The following is a 21,698-nucleotide window of genomic DNA, read 5'->3' as shown; positions in this document are numbered from 1 at the left end:
TTTTTTTGGCCTGGTGCATTAATGGTTTGTACCTCTAGTAACAACTTTCTTTTTCTTTCTTTCTATGTTTGTTAAAAAATAAAGGATGAAGGGAACAAGTTCAGTAGCTTGAGGTTAGGCCCCGTAATTGAGTCGTTACAGTCGTGTGATCACTTGTCATTAGTCAAGGTTCAAACTTCAAAGTAGGATTTTTTTTTGTGTGTGTGTATGTTATAAAACATATGGTATTAGTATTACACATGCACTGCAACTTCCCAATTATTTCCATCTAAACAACCATTTAAGGGACCACATGGATAGGGGACTAACTTACACTTGTCCCATATTTTCTCTCTATATAAACAGAAACTAACTGCTGCACCTCTTACCCAAACTACAAAGCCTATCTTTAGCTCTCCATATACAAAGTAGCAAACCTTTTCCGAAAACAGAGTAATTCAACTTTGCCTTTTCGATCCCATGGACAGGTTACCTAAAAATGGAGCTAATTATGTGCCTCTTACACCTCTCACCTTCTTAACCAGAGCCTCTAACTCTTACGCCACACGCACCTCTGTTATTTATGCCAATGTCCGCTTCACTTGGCGGCAAACGTACGAGCGTTGTTGTCGTCTCGCTTCTTCGCTCAGGTCCTTAAACATTGTCAAGAATGACGTGGTAAGTGTATCATCAATTCAGCCTTTTAACGTCATTAGTATGTCTGGTTGACATTCTTAGGACCGTTTGCCCATAGATTTTGCCAAAATAAACTTGGTTTTTATTTGGCAAACACATGTTTGGCCATAGATTTTGCATACATTTTGGTCAAATCCCAAAATCAGCGGGCCAAAATATCACTATTATTTTTTTTAAAATAGCACTAAACTTTTATATTTTATAAAAGAGCCCACCATTATATTTTGTAACGATGTTGCTTCGTCTTCTCGGTCATCTAATAGTGTATCATGTAGTTCATTACAAAAATGATAATTTTGTATCAAATTTATCTATATTCAGGACTATGGTTTGCGATAATATAATGAATGTTATTGATAATGGTATTGTTGGGTATTTGTGATAGTTTTTTGAACTTGTGGGTATAAGTCATGTTTCATATTTTTCCAAACCAAACTTTACCCAAAACAGATGTCCAAACACATATTCATCTTCAAACCATACTTCACCTAAATCAGATTTTTCAAAATAAATTTGGGAATCTATGGTCAAACGCTAGCTTAATTCTTTGTGTGGTTGACATGTTATACATGAATTTTGGTTCCGTTATTCCAATTGACACGTCTAAATTAAAACAATTGAGAATATGGTCATATGTTAAATTTTATTTTATTTTTTTTTATGATCATGTAGGTTTCCGTCCTGGCACCAAATGTACCGGCCATGTTAGAGATGCATTTTGCTGTGCCAATGGCAGGGGCTGTTCTGAACACCATTAATACAAGGCTAGACCCTAGAAACGTTGCCCTCATTCTCAAGCACTCAGAAGCTAAGGTCTTTTTTGTTGACTATGAATACGTTGACAAAGCTAAAAAGGCCCTTGAAATATTAATGTCCGACTTGGAAATGCCAATGCCTCTCATCGCTGTAATTGATGACCTCGAATCCCCTACTGGAATCCGGCTAGGGGAACTTGAATATGAGCAGTTGGTGTACCAAGGCAACCCTGAATTTGTGCTGGAAAATATTGATGATGAATGGGATCCGATCACTTTGAGTTATACATCAGGTACAACTTCAGAGCCAAAGGGAGTTGTTTACAGCCACAGAGGTGCATTCTTGAGCACTTTAAGTTTAATTTTGGGATGGGAAATGGGAACGGAGTCCGTATACTTATGGTCCCTCCCAATGTTTCACTGCAATGGGTGGACTTTCACATGGGGAATTGCTGCAAGGGGTGGGACCAATGTCTGCATCCGCAATACTACGGCCCAAGAAATCTACTCCAACATAACGTTGCACAAAGTTACACATATGTGTGCTGCACCTATTGTTCTCAACATAATCCTCGAGGCCAAGCCACATGAGCAGCGCCAAATAACAACCCCAATCCAAATACTGGTGGGGGGTGCACCCCCACCAGCTCCACTTCTCGAGAAAATAGAGAGGCTGGGGTTCCACGTGGTTCATGCCTATGGCCTCACTGAGGCCACAGGACCAGCACTTGTGTGCGAGTGGCAAGCTAAGTGGAATAAATTACCATGGGAAGAAAAAGCCAAGTTGAAGGCCAGACAAGGCCTCGGCATACTAACACTTGCCGATGTTGATGTGAAAAATTTCAAGACTATGCAAAGTGTGCCTCGTGATGGAAAAACAACAGGGGAAATATGCCTGAGGGGAAGCAGCATAATGAAAGGGTACTTAAAAAATGATAAAGCAAATTCAGAAGTATTCAAGAATGGTTGGTTTTTCACAGGAGATATGGGAGTGATTCACTCTGATGGGTACTTGGAAATCAAAGATAGATGCAAAGATGTAATTATTTCAGGTGGAGAGAACATCAGCAGCGTCGAAGTAGAAAGTGCAATACTGAAACATCCAAGCGTAATTGAGGCATCTGTTGTGGCCATGACACATCCTAGATGGGGTGAAACTCCATGTGCCTTTGTTATATTGAGGGAAAACTCCAACTTTAAAGAAGCAGAGATCATAGCACATTGTCGGAAGAACTTGCCTGGATTCATGGTACCAAAGAAGGTTAAATTTGTGGAAGAGTTGCCCAAAACTGGAACAGGGAAAGTGCAGAAAAACATTTTGAGAGCAGTGGCAAAGACATTTGTGATAACGGAAAATGTAAATCAAACAAGCAAAAAGTCAAGCCAAGTCATCAGGGAAAAGCCTCGAGCTTACGATCAGAGTCATGAGCAGATTCTTGCTTTGTCTCGTCTTTAGAGATTGAAGAAACGCTTAAAGAAAAACTTGTACAAAGTTTGCAAGTGTTTGAATACTATTACTAGGAGTACTTTTCTTTTAGCTGCCATTTAAGTTCTTTATTTCAGAGAATCAATGTAAAATCACATCTCTAATTTGAGTTAACCGTGTAAGTTGTTCTCCTTACACATTAAGTGCATTCTATATTTCTTTAGAAAAAAGTTGTCAAGCCACAGTCTTGCAGGATATGTAGGACGATGCACCTTTGGGTGATTGAATGATCTATCACATAACTCCTGAGTTATGTCTGAAAATAACGACTTTCTTGGTAATTGGCTAACATATAAATTTCAATCAACTTGAAATAAGTAGTAGTAAATTCTTAAAACTACTAGAGTCTCATACTCAAATCCATTTACAAAGTCAAGTTATGGCAATAAAATGATTGCTGGTGCAAAATCGTGATATGCCACTGTATACAAGAATTAATTCAGAGTGTTAAATTGTCAAAATTAAGGATATAAATGAATTTTGAAAGTAGCAAAATTAACTACTAGGAATCAGAAAAATATGTTCAGGCCAGGGATTGTACTGTTTCATCATTACATATATAGTTGGATCGCATTTAGATAGTGAATTGACATTGAAAGCTGAAATCGCATTGTGATTGAGCTGCTCCTCTCCAGCCTTAGAAGAATTGTTGTACATATTCTGCTTTTTTAAATAAAATAAAAATTGCCAAAAGTGATCTTTATGAATATATCCTGACAACTCCTTTTTTACTTTCTTCTTGAAATAGTGTACATATTGTCCAACCAAGAGTGATTGCTGTGTTACGAATGTGTAGTCTCCTTCAACTGACACAACACAACTATCTCAAATGCCGTTGCCAAAAAGGAAATAATTGAGCACTATCAATACATATAAATTAAACTCTTATAAACAATTTATGGGAGAATGTCTTTTCTCTTGTCCGAGTATTTCTTATGTCCTCCGGACGCAAAAATTAGGTCATTGAAATGTGGATATGGTTGAGCTTCCTCTGCCTCATATTTCACCAAAGGGATTGCTGATATTTTCTAAGCACTTCTCAAGGAGAGGTCCTTTGTGAGTCATTCCGATGCATATATATATATATATATATATATATATATATATATATATATATATATATATATAGTTGAATTTATTAGTAGTTCTAAGGATATGTGATATAGCTTGACATAAATCGTACTAGAAGTGAAAATGTTTAGATTCTTGGCTATAAAAACGGGATATGAATTACTGAATAAGGAGAGTGGGTATGCTGAGTAAAACAAGCTCAAGAGATTTATTCTTCAATAGGAGAAGTAGTCTTTTCTTACAATGTCCACCTGCCTTGTGCTTACAGAGATTCCCCCTTTTATAGTAGAGGGATCTTACTTTATTTACAATAAAAAATATATAGTGGAGAACCCATGACGAATTGTCTCTTCCTCGATTCCCGCTAAGATTCTCTTCCCTAGTGCGGTTGCAACGGCTCTTGTCTGCGAACTTGTTATTGGCTCAAGTTCGGTATCGGGTCGAGCCCTCGACCTTGGTTCGAGTTCGACATTCGGGGTGAGTGTCAATCGGTCTGTGCGTCTCCGACTACCTTCACGTTGCCTTGCGGTTCGATTTGGTCATGGGCTCGATAATGATACCGAGCCGACTCCTCGATCGGTCTTGGAGCTCGAAACTTATTTGTACTATCTTCAGAACTCATCTCGAAGTCTCACTTCGGTCGCTTACCATTCGAACTCGATCAAACGTATGAGGGCCGAAATCTATTTCGACCGTATACAGATAGTCCCCTTGTTTCTCAGGAAGAATGTAGTGAGAAGCGATATGATTTTCAACGGCTCGATCGGGTTATAAGCTGACGTTTTCACTGGGTTTGATCATGACGTACGTGATAGTTGTCCTGTCGATTTAGTCTTTCAAGGTATTTAATGCATGTCAGACGGTGGTCGGCCACCGCTGATACTGAACCACCATGGTATAAACCTATAAATAACCCCTCCATTTATCATTTACCACTTTTACATCTTCAATCTTCCAAATTTTCTTTACTCTTTCTGCCTCTATTTCGCCGCTAGTAGATCCACCTTCACCAGCGTTTGGCACCATCAGCCTTTCATCTTTCTCTACTTTTCTTTTTCTTATGCCAATGGCAAAAACTTCAAAAACCGTACCTCAGAAGGAGAAAGCTTCCTCTTCACGGCCGTTCGACGACAAGGCGCCGGTAGAGCTGCCTCCCCACGAGTATGTTCCTGGCCCGTGTACTCTAAAGATCAATTATAAGGTTGAAAATCCTTCGTCGGTTCTGGGTCTATGTGAGCACGTGTCGATGTACAAGTGCTCGATAACAGAGGGCAATCTCGAGGCTGTGAGGAAAGACTGCAACTGGGGTCCCGATATTATATTGCAAATTCTCTCTTCCGAAGAGAGCATCACCACTCATGTGGAGGGGGTTTTAAGTGTTTATACTTACCCCTTCACGTTGGGTTCCGTCGATCCAGTAATCATTGATTTTTGCAAAAGATATCAGGTCTCCCTCGGTCAAATTCATCCTTCTCTTTGGCGCATAGTAATCTTACCTCGCTTCTTCTCCAACAAGGCCGGGGGGGCTGGATTTCACCCTAAATTACCTCATACGCTTTGTATCAGCCTCAAATATTTCGAGGACTATCAGGCTCCATCGTCAGTCATCAAAATCTTTAATGTCGAGCATCGACAAAGATAAGGATCGGGGTTGGATGGGCCGTTATATCCGGGTGAGGACCCGTAACCTCATCCCGGAAGAAAAGATATCGTTCCCTGAGGAATGGAATTTCGACCGTAAGTGATTTTAATAAGGCGTTGTTGTTCGTATCTATCTCTGATATCTTTCTCCGATATACAGCTGCCCCTTGGATGCCACAAGCGGTACCCGACCTCGAGGATTGGGTTCGGAAGTTAGCTTCGACTTCCTCTTATGCTGAACGCGCTTGGCGTGATTTGGCAAAAGGTAGATGGGAGGCCAAGAATCATGGTAAGGGTCACTTCTCATGCTTTTCAAAATATTTTTTATGCTCCATTTGTTAACGACTTCCTTTCATGCAGGTGTAACCAAGGATGCCATTTTGAGGCCTTCGAGTGGTGAGGAAGGAACTAAGTCCCCGGTTCCAGAACCGGGGAAAGATAAAAAGCGAAAAGTTGTCTCTCGGTCAGAGGACCCCAAGCCCAAAACTCGAAGGGTGAGGAGGAAGGCAATCGCTCTTTCGACGGACGAGGAGGAGGAGGAGGAGAAGAAGAAGAAGAAGAAGAAGAAGAAGAAGAAGAAGAAGAAGAAGAAGAAGAAGAAGAAGAAGAAGAAGAAGAAGAAGAAGAAGAAGAAGAAGAAGAAGAAGAAGAAGAAGAAGAAGAAGAAGAAGAAGATGATGATGATGATGATGATGCTTCGGCTTTGGTGATCCGATCTGCGAAAGCTATCGAGGTCGCCAGACCTTCTGAGCTGATGACGGCTATACCGGTCGGGGTCAGTTCCAATACCCCGAGTCTCGATCAGAGCATCCCGAGCGATTCACTCGGGACCATGATAGTGGGTCATTTGCCTTCTCTTCTCACCTTTTCTGAGGAGGCGTTAAAGGAAGCTCGAGAATTGAAGACCCTCGACACCCCCCGATATGGGCGGAGGCTCTAGTGTAGGGGACCTTTTTCGGGGTTGCTTTACTGGAGTCAATGATGCCTCCGATATTAGTTACGCTTCTCTTCTCCTACAAGAGGCCCAATATTTCATTTCTCGGGTAATGATTTTACTGCGCTTGGTTTCTTCGTTCTTTTCTAAACCTCACTTGTGTTTTTTCCCTACTGTGTAGGCCATTAGCAAGTTTCGAGTCGACCTCAGCCAGTGTGAGGTCGAGCTTCAGAAGGTATCGGGAGAGAGAGATGCTCTGCGGCTTCTTTGCAGCCAAAAGGACGAGGTTATAAAGGACCTCCAAGCAGATTTGGCTAAGGCTCATGAAGAAGAGGCCGAACTAGATAAGCAGGTGAGCCTCGTTCTGTTAGAGTATGGGTTTGACCCAACCGTGGAAGCTAACCCTTCGTTATCGCAGCTGCAGCAAAAGGTTGAAAAGATTGGGTTGCTTCGGGAAGAAGTTGATCAAATCAAGGCCGAATGTGACCGGTGGAAGGCGATTATCGACCGCCTGGCTGCAAAAAAAGAAACCATCTTGGCCAAATTATTATCGGCCGATGTTCAGCTTCGAAGCGTCAAGCAAAAAGGTTCGGCTCATGCCAAGAGGATCGAGGAGCTTGAAATAAGGCTTGCTGAGGCCAAGGCGGATATTGAGTCGTCGAAAGTCATGGCGGACAAGTCCATTACCGTGTATCGGGCCGATGTCGAGGCTGCTCAAATGGAGGCAAGAGAGGCAGCGGATACTACCGACACTCGAGCACATTGGGTTGCCGAACTTGCTAAGTGTCGATCTCGGAGGGAGACCCTCAAGGAGATACACGCTCGAGGTTTCGACCTTGCTGAAGAGATAAAAAGGTCCAAAGAACTCGAAGCTGATGTTGAAGCCTTGGCCTCTGATGGCGATGATGATGATGATGATGATGATGATGATGACGACGGTAGCAAGAGCGAGTCTGAAAATAGGGGGAGCCCGGTGGAGAAGAGACCGCTCTCGATGATAACCCAGAAGCTTAGCCCTTAGCTTCTTCTATGTTGCATTTATTTATATAAACCATCTTTGTATATTTATACAAATATCTTTTTCTTTGACTGACTTGCTTCGTGAAGATTTCATTCATGCCTTGCGTATGTTTTCATGCGGATTTAGGTGATTTCATCAAATTCGACCTTCGCAGCCTTTATGGCCGAGTGAGTATTTGCTTAGCTCAAAATAAAAGTAGCCCATAGGCTTGGTGATCGAGTGAACGTTTTGAACTCGAAGTAAGATAGCCCTTAGGCTTTGAAAATTGAGTGAGTGATTATTTCGAACTTGAACTCAAAGTATCTTAGTCCGTAGACTTTTATGATCGAGTGAGTGATTGCTCGAACTCGAAGTAAGATAGCCCTTAGGCTTTAATAATTGAGTGAGTGATTGTTTTCAAACTCGAACTCAAAGTATCTTAGCCCGTAGGCTTTTTATGATCGAGTGAGTGATTGCTCGAACTCGAAGTAAAATAGCCTTTAGGCTTTAATAATTGAGTGAGTGATTGTTTTCGAACTCGAACTCGAACTCAAAGTATCTTAGCTCGTAGGCTTTTTATGATCGAGTGAGTGATTGCCCGAACTCGAAGTAAGATAGCCTTTAGGCTTTAATAATTGAGTGAGTGATTGTTTTCGAACTCGAACTCAAAGTATCTTAGCCCGTAGGCTTTTTATGATCGAGTGAGTGATTGCTCGAACTCGAAGTAAGATAGCCCTTAGGCTTTAATAATTGAGTGAGTGATTGTTTTCGAACTCGAACTCAAAGTATCTTAGCCCGTAGGCTTTTTATGATCGAGTGAGTGATTGCTCGAACTCGAAGTAAGATAGCCCTTAGGCTTTAATAACTGAGTGAGTGATTGTTTTCGAACTCGAACTCAAAATATCTTAGCCCGTGGGCTTTTTATGATCGAGTGAGTGATTGCTCGAACTCGAAGTAAGATAGACCTTAGGCTTTAATAATTGAGTGAGTGATTGTTTTCGAACTCGAACTCAAAGTATCTTAGCTCGTAGGCTCCTGTTTGAATCATGAAGCAGGAAGATCTTTTCAAAGTGTGAGATATCTGGGGAAAAAAACTATCCTTTATAATTCATTATACATGTGTTTGTATCTTGTGCTAGAGTTCGAGCTAAACTACGTGGGCATGGTTCATCTTGACCATTTGGCCCTTACACTTTTCTCTATCGAGACCCTGTTCGACATGAATTTTGATATGAAACAACTTTCTTGCGCCGAACTTGATTTATTCTGATTGGTAGCCCCCCAGTATTCGAGGATGATTATGAAGGAGCCTCGGATACTATTGATTTGTCCTCGGGTAGCACAAAGTTGTTGTCTCGTTAAAAACTTTGCCGGAAAAATCCATTTGGGATAAAAGCCGAACTAAGGAAAAAGAGTACAACGCGTGCTTTGAAACCAGAGGTCTTGATATTTTTTGTCCAATTCCTACAATGAGTTAGTGTCGAGTATACGTATATAGACGATAGAGAAGAGAAAATCATACCTTAACAATAATATCGTTTGAGAAGCGATATGTTCCAATTGTTTGGTAATGGTTTTCCATCCATTGCTCCAAGTTTATATGACCCTTTTCCCGACTATATCGAGGACTTGATAGGGTCCTTCCCAATTTGGGCCGAGCTTCCCTTCATTAGAATTTAGAGTATTGATGGTGACCTTCCTTAGGACCAAGTCCCCGGTCTTGAAATGGCGGAGGTTGTTTCTTCTGTTGTAGTACCTTTCGATTCGTTGTTTTTGTGTAGCCAGTCGAACCAGTGCCGCTTCTCGTTTTTCATCTAATAATTCGAGGCTAGTATTTATTGCCTCGTAGTTCTATTCTTCCGATGTATGTCAGAACCTTGCGCTTGGTTCCCCGACTTCAACCGGAATTAAAGCTGCGGAGCCATACACTAAGGAAAATGGAGTATCTCATGTACTGGATTTAGATGTTTTCCGATATGCCCAAAGGACCTCGGGCAAAATTTCTCTCCACTTTCCTTTGGCTTCGTTCAATATTTTCTTTATGTTTTGGATGAAAATCTTGTTTGTTGATTCGGCCTGTCCGTTCCCACTAGGATGATATAGTGTTGACAGTATCCTTTTTATTTTATGATCTTCGAGAAATTTTGTCACTTTTCCGCCGATAAATTGCTTACCATTGTCACATGTTATTTCTGCTGGTATACCAAATCTACACACGATGTGATCCCAGATGAAATATATAACCTCTTTCTCTCTTACTTTTTCGAATACCTGTGCTTCAACCTATTTAGAGAAATAGTCAGTCATAAACAAATTGAATTTAGCTTTACCTGGGGCCGATGGTAGAGGGCCGACGATATCCATTCCCCATTTCATGAATGGCCATGGAGATATGACTGAATGAAGCTACTCTTCGGGTTGATGGATCATTGGTGCAAACCTTTGACGTTTATCACATTTTCAAACGAACTCTTTAGTGTCCTTCTCCATGCTATCCCAGTAGTATCCTGCTTTGATGATTTTGTGAATTAGTGGTTCGGGGCCGGAGTGGTTTCCACAAGTGCCTTCATGGACCTCACGTAAAACATAATCGGTGTCTTCTAGTCCCAAGCATACTGCCAGTTGTCGGTCAAACATCCTTCTGTACAATGTTCCATCTTCAATCAACGTGAATCGAGCAGCCTTGGTTCGTAGAACCCTCGAGTCTTTAGGGTTCGATGGGAGTTTTCCGCTCTTTAAGTATTCAATATACCTATTCCTCCAATCCCAGGTTAAGCTTGTGGAGTTTATCTCGGCATTCCTTCCCTCGATTATAGATCTCGAAAGTTGAATGACAGTCCCCGAGTCGATCTTATATTCTTCGACCGGCGACTCTAGATTTGCGATTGCGTCGGCCTCACTGTTTTGTTCTCGAGGCACAAGTTGTAGGGTCCATTCTTTGAAACGGTGTAGAGTTACCTGTAGTTTGTCCAAATACCTCTGCATCCTATCTTCTAGAACTTTGAAAGTTTTGTTCACTTGGTTCACCACTAGCAAAGAGTCATATTTGGCTTCAATGACTTCTGCTCCCAAGCTTTTAGCTAGCTCGAGACCTGCAATCATGGCCTCGTATTCGGCCTCATTGTTAGTTAATCTAGTAGTTTTGATGGATTGCCTAATAATGCCACATGTGAGAGGTTTTAATACGATGCCTAGCCCGGATCCCTTCACATTTGAAGCACCATCTGTGTAGAGGGTTCAAACCCCCGACGATGTACCTAATTTTAATAAGAGTTCCTTTTTCAACTTCGGGTACGAGGGTTGGTGTGAAATCGGCCACGAAGTCTGCTAAAATTTGGGACTTGATGGTCGTTCGAGGTTGATATTCAATATCGTACCCACTGAGTTCGACGGCCCATTTGGCCAGTCGGCCCGATAGTTCGGGCTTGTACAAAATGTTTCAAAGTGGGTAAGTTGTTAAAACGCATACGGGGTGACACTGAAAGTATGGTCTTAACTTCCTAGAGACACTTATCAATGCAAGCGCCCATTTCTCTCTAAGTGTGGGTATCTAGTCTCTGCCTCTCCTAAGGTCTGACTTACATAATAAACAGGAAACCGCGTACCTTGCTCTTTTCGAACTAGGATGCCACTTACCGCGATTTTCGATACCGCTAAATATAAGTAAAGCTTCTCATCTGTCTTCGGAGTGTGAAGCAATTGTGGGCTCGATAGGTGCCGCTTCAGTTGTTCTAGTGCCTGTTGGCATTTTGGGGTCCATGTGTAATCGTTCTTCTTTTTGAGCAGAGAGAAGAATTCGTGGCTTCGATTTGACAATCTTGAAATAAATCGGCCTAAGGCAGCTATCCGTCCGGTTAGCCTTTGCACTGCTTTCACACTATCCACGATGGTGATGCCTTCGATGGCTTTGATTTTATCGGAGTTGATATCGATCCCACGATCCGACACCATGAACCCGAGGAACTTGCCTGATCCAACTCCGAAGGCACATTTCTCGGGGTTGAGCTTCATGTTTTATTTCCTTAAAATTTTGAACGTTTCCTGCAAATGAGTCAAATGGTCCTCTGCGCACAGGGACTTAACTAGCATGTCATCAATGTAAACTTCCATCGATTTACCTATTTGTTATTCGAACATTTTATTCACTAGGCGTTGGTACGTAGCCCCTGCTTGTTTTAGCCCGAATGGCATTACATTATAGCAATAGGTTCCGTACTTAGTGATAAATGAAGTGTTTTCTTGGTCTTCCGGGTTCATGCTAATTTGATTGTACCCGGAATAGGCGTCGAGAAAAGTGAGGATCTCATGGCCGGCTGTGGCATCGATCAAGAGATTGATGCTAGGCAATGGAAAAGAATCTTTAGGGCATGCTTTGTTTAGATCTTTATAATCTACACACATTCTAAGTTTGTTTCCTTTTTTGGGGACTACAACCACATTGGCTAACCATTCGGGATATTTTACTTCCCGAATTGACCCTATTTTTAGAAGTTTAGTTACCTCATCTCTTACAAATATCTGTTTTACCTCGGATTAAGGTCTTCTTTTTTGCTTCACCGGTTTGAACCTAGGGTCCAAGCTTAGCTGGTGCGTTGCTATCGATGGTGGGATCCCTGTCATGTCTAAATGGGACCAAGCAAAACAATCTATGTTATTAATAAGAAATTGAACAAGTTTTTGCCTGAGTTCGGGGGTCAACCATGTTCCCAAGTATACCTTTCTCTTGGGTAGACGTTCGATTAATATAACCTGCTCCAGTTTTTTGATCGTTGACTTGGTGGCGTCGGAGTCATCAGGGACGATGAGAGCTCGAGGTGTCGGAAACCCTTCCTCGTCATCTTCTATTTTTCTGCTTCACCGATTCGATCGAGACTGGTTGCTGTGATTGCTACTTGGTTTCTCGCCTATCTTTTGTGCTCGACTTTTCTAAGGCCGATAACGTTGGTATCGGTGTTATCTCATCGACCGCAAACATTTCCTTCGCGGCATGTTGCTCCCCGTACACTGTCTTCATGTCGTCCGACGTAGGGAATTTCATCACTTGGTGTAGAGTCGAAGGCACTGCCCTCATATTGTGGATCCATGGTCTTCCGAGTAGGGCATTGTACCTCATATCACCTTCGATTACGTGGAACTTGGTGTCTTGGATGGTTCCAGCTACATTTACGGGCAGAATAATTTCCCCTTTAGTTGTTTCACTAGTCATATTGAAGCCGTTTAAGACCCGAGCTGCGGGTACGACTTGATTCTGTAAATCGAGCTTCTCCACTACCCAAGATCGGATGATATTCGCAGAGCTACCTGGATCCACTAAGACACGCTTAACTTGAACTTTATTTAATAGGATAGAAATTACCAGAGCGTCGTTGTGAGGTTGAGAGATGCCCTCGGCTTTTTCAATTCTGAATGATAAAGTTCCCTCGGGAACATTACCTCGAGTTCATTTTTCCCCTTCTGCCGGTATCTTGCCGTATTTGAGCACGGGTCCCTGTGGAGTATCGACCCCACTGATGATCATATGAATGATATGCAGAGGTTCCTCTTGTTTATCTTTTTTGTTGGCGTCCCTTTCGCTGAAGTGATTCTTGGCTCGGTCACTGAGGAACTCTCGAAGGTGGCCCTCATTGAATAGACGGGCTACCTCCTCTCTCAATTGTCTGCAATCGTTGGTCCTGTGGCCATGTGTACCATGATACTTGCACATCGAATTCAAGTTCCTTTGTGAAGGGTCGGTTTGCATGGGTCTGGGCCACCTAGTATCTTTGATTCTTCCGATCGCCGATACAATGCCTGATGCATCGACGCAGAAATTGTAATCCGATAGCCGAGGTGCTTCTATAGGATCGGCATATTTATCAAATCCACTCTTGCTCATAAGCCCCCGAGAATTTTGTCCTTGATCATTCCTTCGATTGTTTCGAGCAGCATTGCGCGTTGAACCGTTGTTCATTCAATCTGCCACGTACGGTTAATATCGGTCTTTGTACGACCTTTGCTCTCTGTCGATGTCCCTCTAGTTTTTAATAGTTGTCTTGTTCTGATGCATGGATTCGGAAGGAGCTCCCAACTGGTCGTCTTCGATCCTAATTTTTGACTGATATCGGCTGTGTACATCCGCCCAAGTTATTGCTGGATACTCGATCAAATTTTGCTTCAGCCGACATGATGCTACTGAACTTTGTTCGTTTAACCCTTGGGTGAAAGCTTGGACGGCTCAGTCATCTATGACCGGTGGCAATTCCATGCGTTCCATTTGAAATAGGGACACGAACTCCCTCAGCATTTCATTACCCCTTTGTTTTACTTTGAAGAGGTCTGATTTCCTTGTTGTAACCTTTATGGCACCAGCATGTGCCTTTACAAACGAATCCGCTAACATGGCAAAAGAATCGATGGAATTTGGTGGCAGATTATGATACTAAATCATCGCTCCCTTTGAGAGGGTCTCTCCGAACTTTTTCAATAACACGGATTCGAACTCATCATTTTCCAAATCGTTATACTTGATGGCACACGTGTAAGATATGACATGTTCGTTGGGATCGATCGTACCGTTATATTTCGAAATTTCGGGCATACGAAATTTTTTGGGGATTGGTTTTGGGGCTGCGCTCGAGGGAAAAGGCTTTTGTAAGAATTTTTTCGAATCCAGCCCTTTTATCATTGGTGGAGCTCCCGGGATCTGATCGACCCTGAAATTATATGTTTCTATTTTTTTATCATTGGCTTCGACTCGTTTTGTGAGTTCCTTGAGCAGTTTAGTAATTTCGGGAGTAGTCCCCGATTCTTGCTCGTTTGACTTCACTATGGTTGGCTCCGTTCAGTGGGTGATTTCTCGAAGCGGATTGGGCTCTGGCCTGCTTTTTACCTGAGTTTGGCTCTGCAACTGAGCTATCGCTATTTGCTGGGCTTGTAACATCTCGAAGATCATCCGTAAGCTGACTCCGATCTCCCCCACATTATGGGTGTCTCGAGCTACGGATCGAGTACCGCCCTGAACGCTTTTTTTCGGTTCGGAATGTTGGTTCGCCTCAAGAGCCACTTGTGAATTGATATCTAGTGGTACTTCGACTTGAGCTTCGGTGACATCGTTAAGTGGCCTTCCGGCCCTGGGTATCAAGTTGTTGGTTCCATCTTGAAGGCCGGCTTCGTGGTCGATAGGTAAAGCCATAACTAGTTATATAGCAATTTGTTCACCAGATTACTAACATAAATATTAGTATATGTTTCTATTTTTTTATCGTTCGTGGAGCTCCCGGGATCTGTACCAGGCAAATAATCATAACCATGTAATTTGATACATAAAATTAAAGCATCCAACAGTTAATAGTCTAAAGGTGGCGTGATCACTGTCTACAGTGATCGTCTCTTCAGTAGTTTTAACTATTTGTTTGAAACCTAGTTCTTCAAAGGTACCAAACTGGTATATAACCTTAGGTTGGATCCTAGAAATTATCCATTTATTAAGCAAGTCTAATTGTTGAGGTAATTCGTATTCTTCTTTCCTACTGTTTTTAACAGTAGCCTTCTTCCTAATGATATTCATTAGAAAAATAGTGTAAAACTTAGCACCTAATTCTACAGTATTAACTGGCTCTGATACCAAGGGGTTACAGGATCGCTTCTAATGAGGCTTCAGGAATAAATTACAAGAACACCAGCCCTGGCTAGTTATAATCCCAACAGTAGACCCTAAACTACGGTCCTCTTCACAACCATTTCGCGCCTCACCCTCGGCTTAACGGGTTTTCTGAGGACCACCGGTTTTATTCCTATAACCAGGGTTTACTGTCAAAATTAATAACTGTGACTATATTGTTCTTAACCTAGAGTACCATCGGGGTGATACAATAAAATCCTAAGAACAAAACATGCCAACAAAGTAGACTAGTATGACTAAGTTTAACACTTACGTATTTAACCTATCATTCAGGCTAAATGAATATCTATAGTATATTAACGACAAGAACAGAAAAAATACCTCAGACAGCCGGATTGTGGCCAAGTGACCTTTTTAATTTTTATTTTCAAAATAAATGTATTACAGAGGGAGGTTTACAAGAGAAGTTTAGAGAGAGGGAGAGTTATGCTATTCTTGAGAGATGGCAGAACGCTTGGCTAAAGCCTGCCTTCCTTAATGAATTTTAACTCCTTATATAATGGAGTTCCTAACTAAAAACAAAATTAAAAAGTTAGATGGCTGACAAGATTGGCCGACAAAGAAAAAAAAAAGTAATAAAACAATCAACTTTTCAAAAGTTAATTCCTCTGGTCCTATTACTTTATTAAAGTTTTGGGTCCCATGAGTTACCCCAATAATTTACTGGTGGGGCATTCAGTCTCTTTCAGACTTTACCTTTTCTTTTATTGTCTTTTGTTGTAGAAGATTCTTCTGTTCCTTCCTTCATCTTCTTCAAAAATTCTTCAATTTCGTCTAAATTGACTGGTTCTTGCTGGCTTGATTGAGCTTCTCCTGCCAGACATGTTTCTTCTACCGAGATATTACCCAGAGAAGTTACGGACATATTATCACCTACTTCGATTTCAAAGTTTCTTACCAAATCTTTCTTTATCTCTTCAAAGTATGACGCTGGGATCTCTTTTTTTGAAAGGGCTCCTTTCTTCGTTTGAAGTTGTCTGGTAACCTTCTCGAATGGACTTAATTCCTCCATTTCTATACATGTTACTTCTGTATTAACATATTCTTCGATTTTGACTTCAATCTGTTCTATCAATGCTTGGCCATAAAGTTTTCCATCTTTTTCAGACAAGAGTAATTTGCTCCAGAATTTTGTATAAAAAATTCTATTCAGACTGGGCATTCTTTCTGTGGTATAACCAATTTCTACATCCCATTTCATTATCCAGGGGATTGAGAATTTGATTAAAAAAAATACGTAGCTGCTATACCATCGTAAAAGATATTATCTTTTTGTAAGGAAATAATTTTGGGAGATATATCTACCTATTGTTTATAAAAACTTTTAAATAACGGAGGGAGTATTTCTAATAAAGGTCCATATAATTTTCACCATTTACAAAACTAATTTGGTATTTGTTGTCCGAACATATTAGAACATAATTTGATAAACCATGAGTGTTTCCTATGAAAATTCTCATGTAAGAAAGTTTTATTAAAACTCTCAATATAATCCCCGTAATTGAATTTGACTGCAACTTTCTATTCGGGATGGGTATATTCCCTTTCCTTTAAAGTACTAAGTCCCCACTCATCTGAGGCTAATACTTTTTTAATAATTATTTTAAAGAAATTATAAATTCTCTTAGTAGTAGCAGGATAAAAATGTTGAATTTCATCTGATCCTGTGGATGAGAGTATTATCTCATAATGCATTATGTATTTGTATGCAAGAGTAACATATGATACTGTATCAAAATATCTTGTCATTAACCACTAAGGATTATCCTTCCATTTAAGGTCGGATTGCTCCAAAAGAATTATTAATTCTTTTTTCTTCTAATTGTCGTCTCTCATTGAGACGATATCATCTCTTGATTTAGCTTAATCTCATTACATAAAGCTAAACCTTCTTAGTGATACACTGAATAATTTACCGTATGAATATTGATTATAATCAATACTCATTGATGTTCCTCTAAGGGTCTTTCTAACCCTTTCAGCAAAAAGTGGAGGGAGTTCATCGATAAATTTGGACTTCCAGTGAGTGCTATTACACTCTGGTAATTCCATTACCCTAGATAAGAAAACATCTTTATACCATCTAAAAGATGTTAAGGTTTTACACTTACGATTTAGGAGCATGGTCCTAATGGTTTCACTATTATCAGATCATCTTCAAGAGAAATATTCTATAATATTCATAATTAAATAATAAAGAGTATTCTGGACATCTTATCCATCTTCTCACTATGGTTGGCTCCGTTCTGTGGGTGATTTCTCGAAGCGGATTGGGCTCCAGCCAGCTTTTTACCTGAGTTTGGCTCTGCAACTGAGCTATCGCTATTTGCTGGGCTTGTAACATCTCGAAGATCATCCGTAAGCTGACTCCGATCTCCCCCACATTATGGGTGTCTCGAGCTACGGATCGAGTACCGCCCTAAACGCTTTTTTTCGGTTCGGAACGTTGGTTCGCCTCAAGAGCCACTTATGAATTGATATCTAGTGGTACTTCGACTTGAGCTTCGGTGACATCGTTAAGTGGCCTTCCGGCCCTGGGTATCAAGTTGTTGGTTTCATCTTGAAGGCCGGCTTCGTGGTCGATAGGTAAAGCCATCAATAGAGGGTTTGCCATTGTTGATTCGAAGTTGTAAACTGGTGTGTATTGCAGATTTATATCAAACAACTACTGTTACCCTTAGCCCCACGGTGGGCGCCAAACTGTTTACCCGAAAAATCGAATATAGTTAAATTTATTAGTAGTTCTAAGAATATGTGATATAGCTTGACATAAATCGTACTAGAAGTGAAAATATTTAGATTCTTGGCTATAAAAACGGGATATGAATTACTGAATAAGGAGAGTGAGTATGTTGAGTAAAACAAGCTCAAGAGATTTATTCTTCAATATGAGAAGTAGTCTTTTCTTACAATGTCCACCTGCCATGTGCTTACAGGCATTCCTCCTTTTATAGTAGAGGGATCTTACTTTATTTACAATAAAAAATAGTGGAGAACCCATGACGAATTGTCTCTTCCTCGATTCCCGCCAAGATTCTCTCCCCTAGTGTGGTTGCAACGGCTCTTGTCTGCGAACTCGATACTGGCTCGAGCTCGGTATTGGGTCGAGCCCTCGGCCTTGGTTCGAGTTCGACATTCGGGGTGAGTGTCAATCGGTATGTGCGTCTCTGACTACCTTCACATTGCCTTGCGGTTCGATTTGGTCATGGACTCGATAATGATACCGAGCCGACTCCTCGATCGGTCTTGGAGCTCGAAGCTTGTTTGTACTATCTTCGGAACTCATCTCGAAGTCTCACTTCGGTCGCTTACCATTCGAACTCAATCAAACGTACGAGGGCCGAAATCTATTTCGACCGTATACAATATATAATGAGAAAGGTGAAGAGTCAAATAGGGTTATATATATATAACTAGTTAAGTTTGTCCGCGCTTCGCGCGGTTAATAAGAAAAGTGAATTTACGATACTATTTTATTGTAAATTTAATCGTGATATATAACGGATGAAATTTTCATGCATGTACTTCATCTATAGACTATAAGGGGGGAAAATAAAGAACAAATATCACTTTATTGAATCTTTAAAATAGAAGACGATTATCGTCTAATTCCCAACTACTTCTCGAAAATGGTTAAAGACATATCGACATAGATCGGCATCATGAAGCTTAGCCTTAATTTTCAGCAGGAAAAGTCTTTGCTCAGAGTGATACATTCCTACCCTAATCACTTATAGAATTCACATGTTGGAAGAATTGCAAATATTTAATTCAATTGATTAGAAAAAACCATGTGACATAAATTGAATACTTTGAAAAAATGCATAGTTCTCAATGTGACAAATTTCTATATATGAACAATGAAAAATATATACAATACTTCTTTGGAGTAAAGGCATACTACAATTCGATACCACTTCATATTTCAAAGAACTCAACATCCCAAATCCAGAATGTTTTCTCACTTTCCTAATACTTATTATGCCAAAGTTTAACGAACTTATATATTACTACTATTATCACTATGCATGCAAAATTTCAAGTTTGATGCTAGTACATCCAAGAATACCAATATTATAAGTTAAAGAAATAGTCAATGACCACTTAGCCCCAATTTAAAGTAAAATGACTCTTCTATATCCAGAATTCCAGATGGAACAAAAAATAATACGGGTAAATATTTGGAGGACCTACATTTTCATTTCTTCCATATTAATAACATGACGTATTATGCAAAACAAAACACAAAACACAAAAAACCTAAACTGATCTATAAAAATGATAACATAAATATTTTTGCTCCTGCTTTTTTTTCTTCATATATTGTATATGATTATCAGATTAAGAAAATCTGTAAAAAATGAATAAAAACAGAGAAAATCGCAAAATGAAGGAATTGTATTATTAATGAAACAATTTATCCTCTCAAATAAAATTACTTCTTTGATTAATTACTTTTTAATTCCGTTATTGAAATCACCATCCTTAATTTGGGTCTACTTTTTTTAAAAAAAATTAACAAACTAATAGCTTTTAAAACTTCTATAAAATAACGAAATTTTCTTTATTTCATAAGTGTGGTTATTTCTCAAAGTAGTTCCAAAAGTACTGCATTGTTACGTAAACTGGCTAAAACATTTATTATCACAGAACCATGTAAAATGGTATTTACGTATATTTCTTTCGAGTTTAATAGCTAGAATCAAACTGGCAAATAAAATAACTAAAAGATGAAAACTTTCTTGGTGCAATCACCTTAAATCAAACAAGAGTCTAGAATACTGAATGGAGAATAATGTATATAGGATATCCCATCATGTACATTGAGCAGAAAAAATAATATTGTCATCTTAAGAAAAAAGAATTTAGGAGAACTTAATAGTAAACTATATGAACAGAAAACTTGCCTTTAAGGGTTCAAAGAATTTTGCAATATCTTGATGTCGAACTGGATATGCGTATAGCAACGGCAATAGTGTTATAAGTGCTTATGGAAAACGTAGTTAAGAAGAAAAAGAAAAGGAGATCAGACGGGACCTATATCACAATGCATCGACATTTGATTGAGCAATTGCTTAATCTTCAATGAAAGCAGCAATAAATTAGAGAAATAATTTTTTACTTTCTAATGTAAAATCACCCAGTGAATGCATTAGAGATGAGTTACAATTGAAATTAAGACATTAAAAAGGCACGACAGTTGGAAGAGACGTTTTTTTTGCTACTTGTATAATTGCCCAATTGGTGATGTTAATTTTTAGACGGTTACTCTGTTATAGAGATTTAAAAAGGTGACTTTTGAAATTCTTAAACCGGAAAAGTCACCGATAGTCAACGGGAAAAACGAAAATGAAAATAAATGTTAAAAAAAAGGAGAAAAAAGATAAATAGAATCCTTGGCCAAAGAGAGATGCCAAGTCATTTTTCGTATCCCCTCCTTTATATAGAGAGAGATATATGAGAAAGGTGAAGAGTCAAATAGGGTTGTATTTTTTATTTTATTTTTTACCTTATATATCACTTGAGAAGTTATAAGAGAAGTCCTACCTAAGAGAACTTTTGCTGCTACTATTACTTTTCTTGCTAAACTTTTACCCCGCGCATAGCGGGAGCTTAGTGCACCGGGCTGCCATTTTTTTCTTCATATTCAAAAACCGGAATAGTCTGAGATAGTCCATTTTCTTCTCTCTTTTTCCCTATACTAAATCAAATTTAAGACAAGAGTGGGTTGCTCTAGTGATGAGCACCCTCAACTTCCAACCAAGAGGTTGTAAGTTTGAGTCACCCCAAGAGCAAGGTGGAGAGTTCTTGGGACCCGTTTGGCCATGAGTTTTGCCAAAATAAATTTGAAATTTATTTGACAAATACATATTTGGCCATAAATTTTACCCACATTTTGACAAAATCCCAAATCCCAAATCACCTAAATTGCTGATTTTGGACACGGTCATTTTTTAAAATTTTTAAATATTACCCCAAACTTTTATAATTTGTAAAAGAGCCCATATTTATTACGACCAACTAAACCATATCTGCTCACTTGCCTCTCATTAAACTTATTTATGTCCAAGACTATAGTTTGTGATAATGATAATGAATGGTATTGATGAAGGTTCTGTATATACAAGATAGCAAGTTTGTTTGTTTGGTACTATTGGGTATTTGTGATAGTTTTTAGAACTTGTGGGTATAAGTCATGTTTCATGTTTTTTCAAATAAAAAGTAAAATATGTTTTGAAAAATCATGTCCAAACACATTTTCATCTTCAAACCAAATTTCACGCAAATCAGATTTTTCAAAACAAATTTGGGAATCTATGGCCAAACGCTAGCTTGAAGAGAGGGAGCCGAGTTTCTATCGGAAACAACCTCTCTACCCCAGGGTAGGGGTAATGTCTACGTACAAACTACCCTCCCCAGACACCACTAGTGGGATTATATTGGGTTGTTGTAAATCAAATTTAAAACTCCACATC

General features: G+C 39.7%; 1 protein-coding gene across 1 annotated transcript; it reads left to right on the top strand.

Annotated features, from left to right (window-relative positions):
- The first annotated feature begins 310 nt into the window (after positions 1–310).
- Positions 311–3,086, top strand: LOC107815113 (trans-cinnamate:CoA ligase, peroxisomal). Its single transcript, XM_016640631.2, has 2 exons — positions 311–657; positions 1,348–3,086. The coding sequence occupies exons 1-2, from the start codon at positions 460–462 to the stop codon at positions 2,884–2,886; spliced, it is 1,737 nt and encodes a 578-aa protein (XP_016496117.2). The 5' UTR covers positions 311–459; the 3' UTR covers positions 2,887–3,086.
- The last annotated feature ends 18,612 nt before the right edge of the window (positions 3,087–21,698 follow it).

Source organism: Nicotiana tabacum, chromosome 17 (genome assembly GCF_000715075.1).
Source record: "Nicotiana tabacum cultivar K326 chromosome 17, ASM71507v2, whole genome shotgun sequence".
Classification (NCBI taxonomy): domain Eukaryota; kingdom Viridiplantae; phylum Streptophyta; class Magnoliopsida; order Solanales; family Solanaceae; genus Nicotiana; species Nicotiana tabacum.
Note: the sequence above shows the minus strand (reverse complement) of the source record. Positions and strands in the feature narration are given on the sequence as shown.

Coding starts and splice junctions, on each gene's coding strand:
- LOC107815113 (XM_016640631.2), top strand. CDS start 460: ATGGACAGGTTACCTAAAAATGGAGCTAATTATGTGCCTCTTACACCT. Junction 658..1,347: donor ACATTGTCAAGAATGACGTG/GTAAGTGTATCA, acceptor ATGATCATGTAG/GTTTCCGTCCTGGCACCAAA.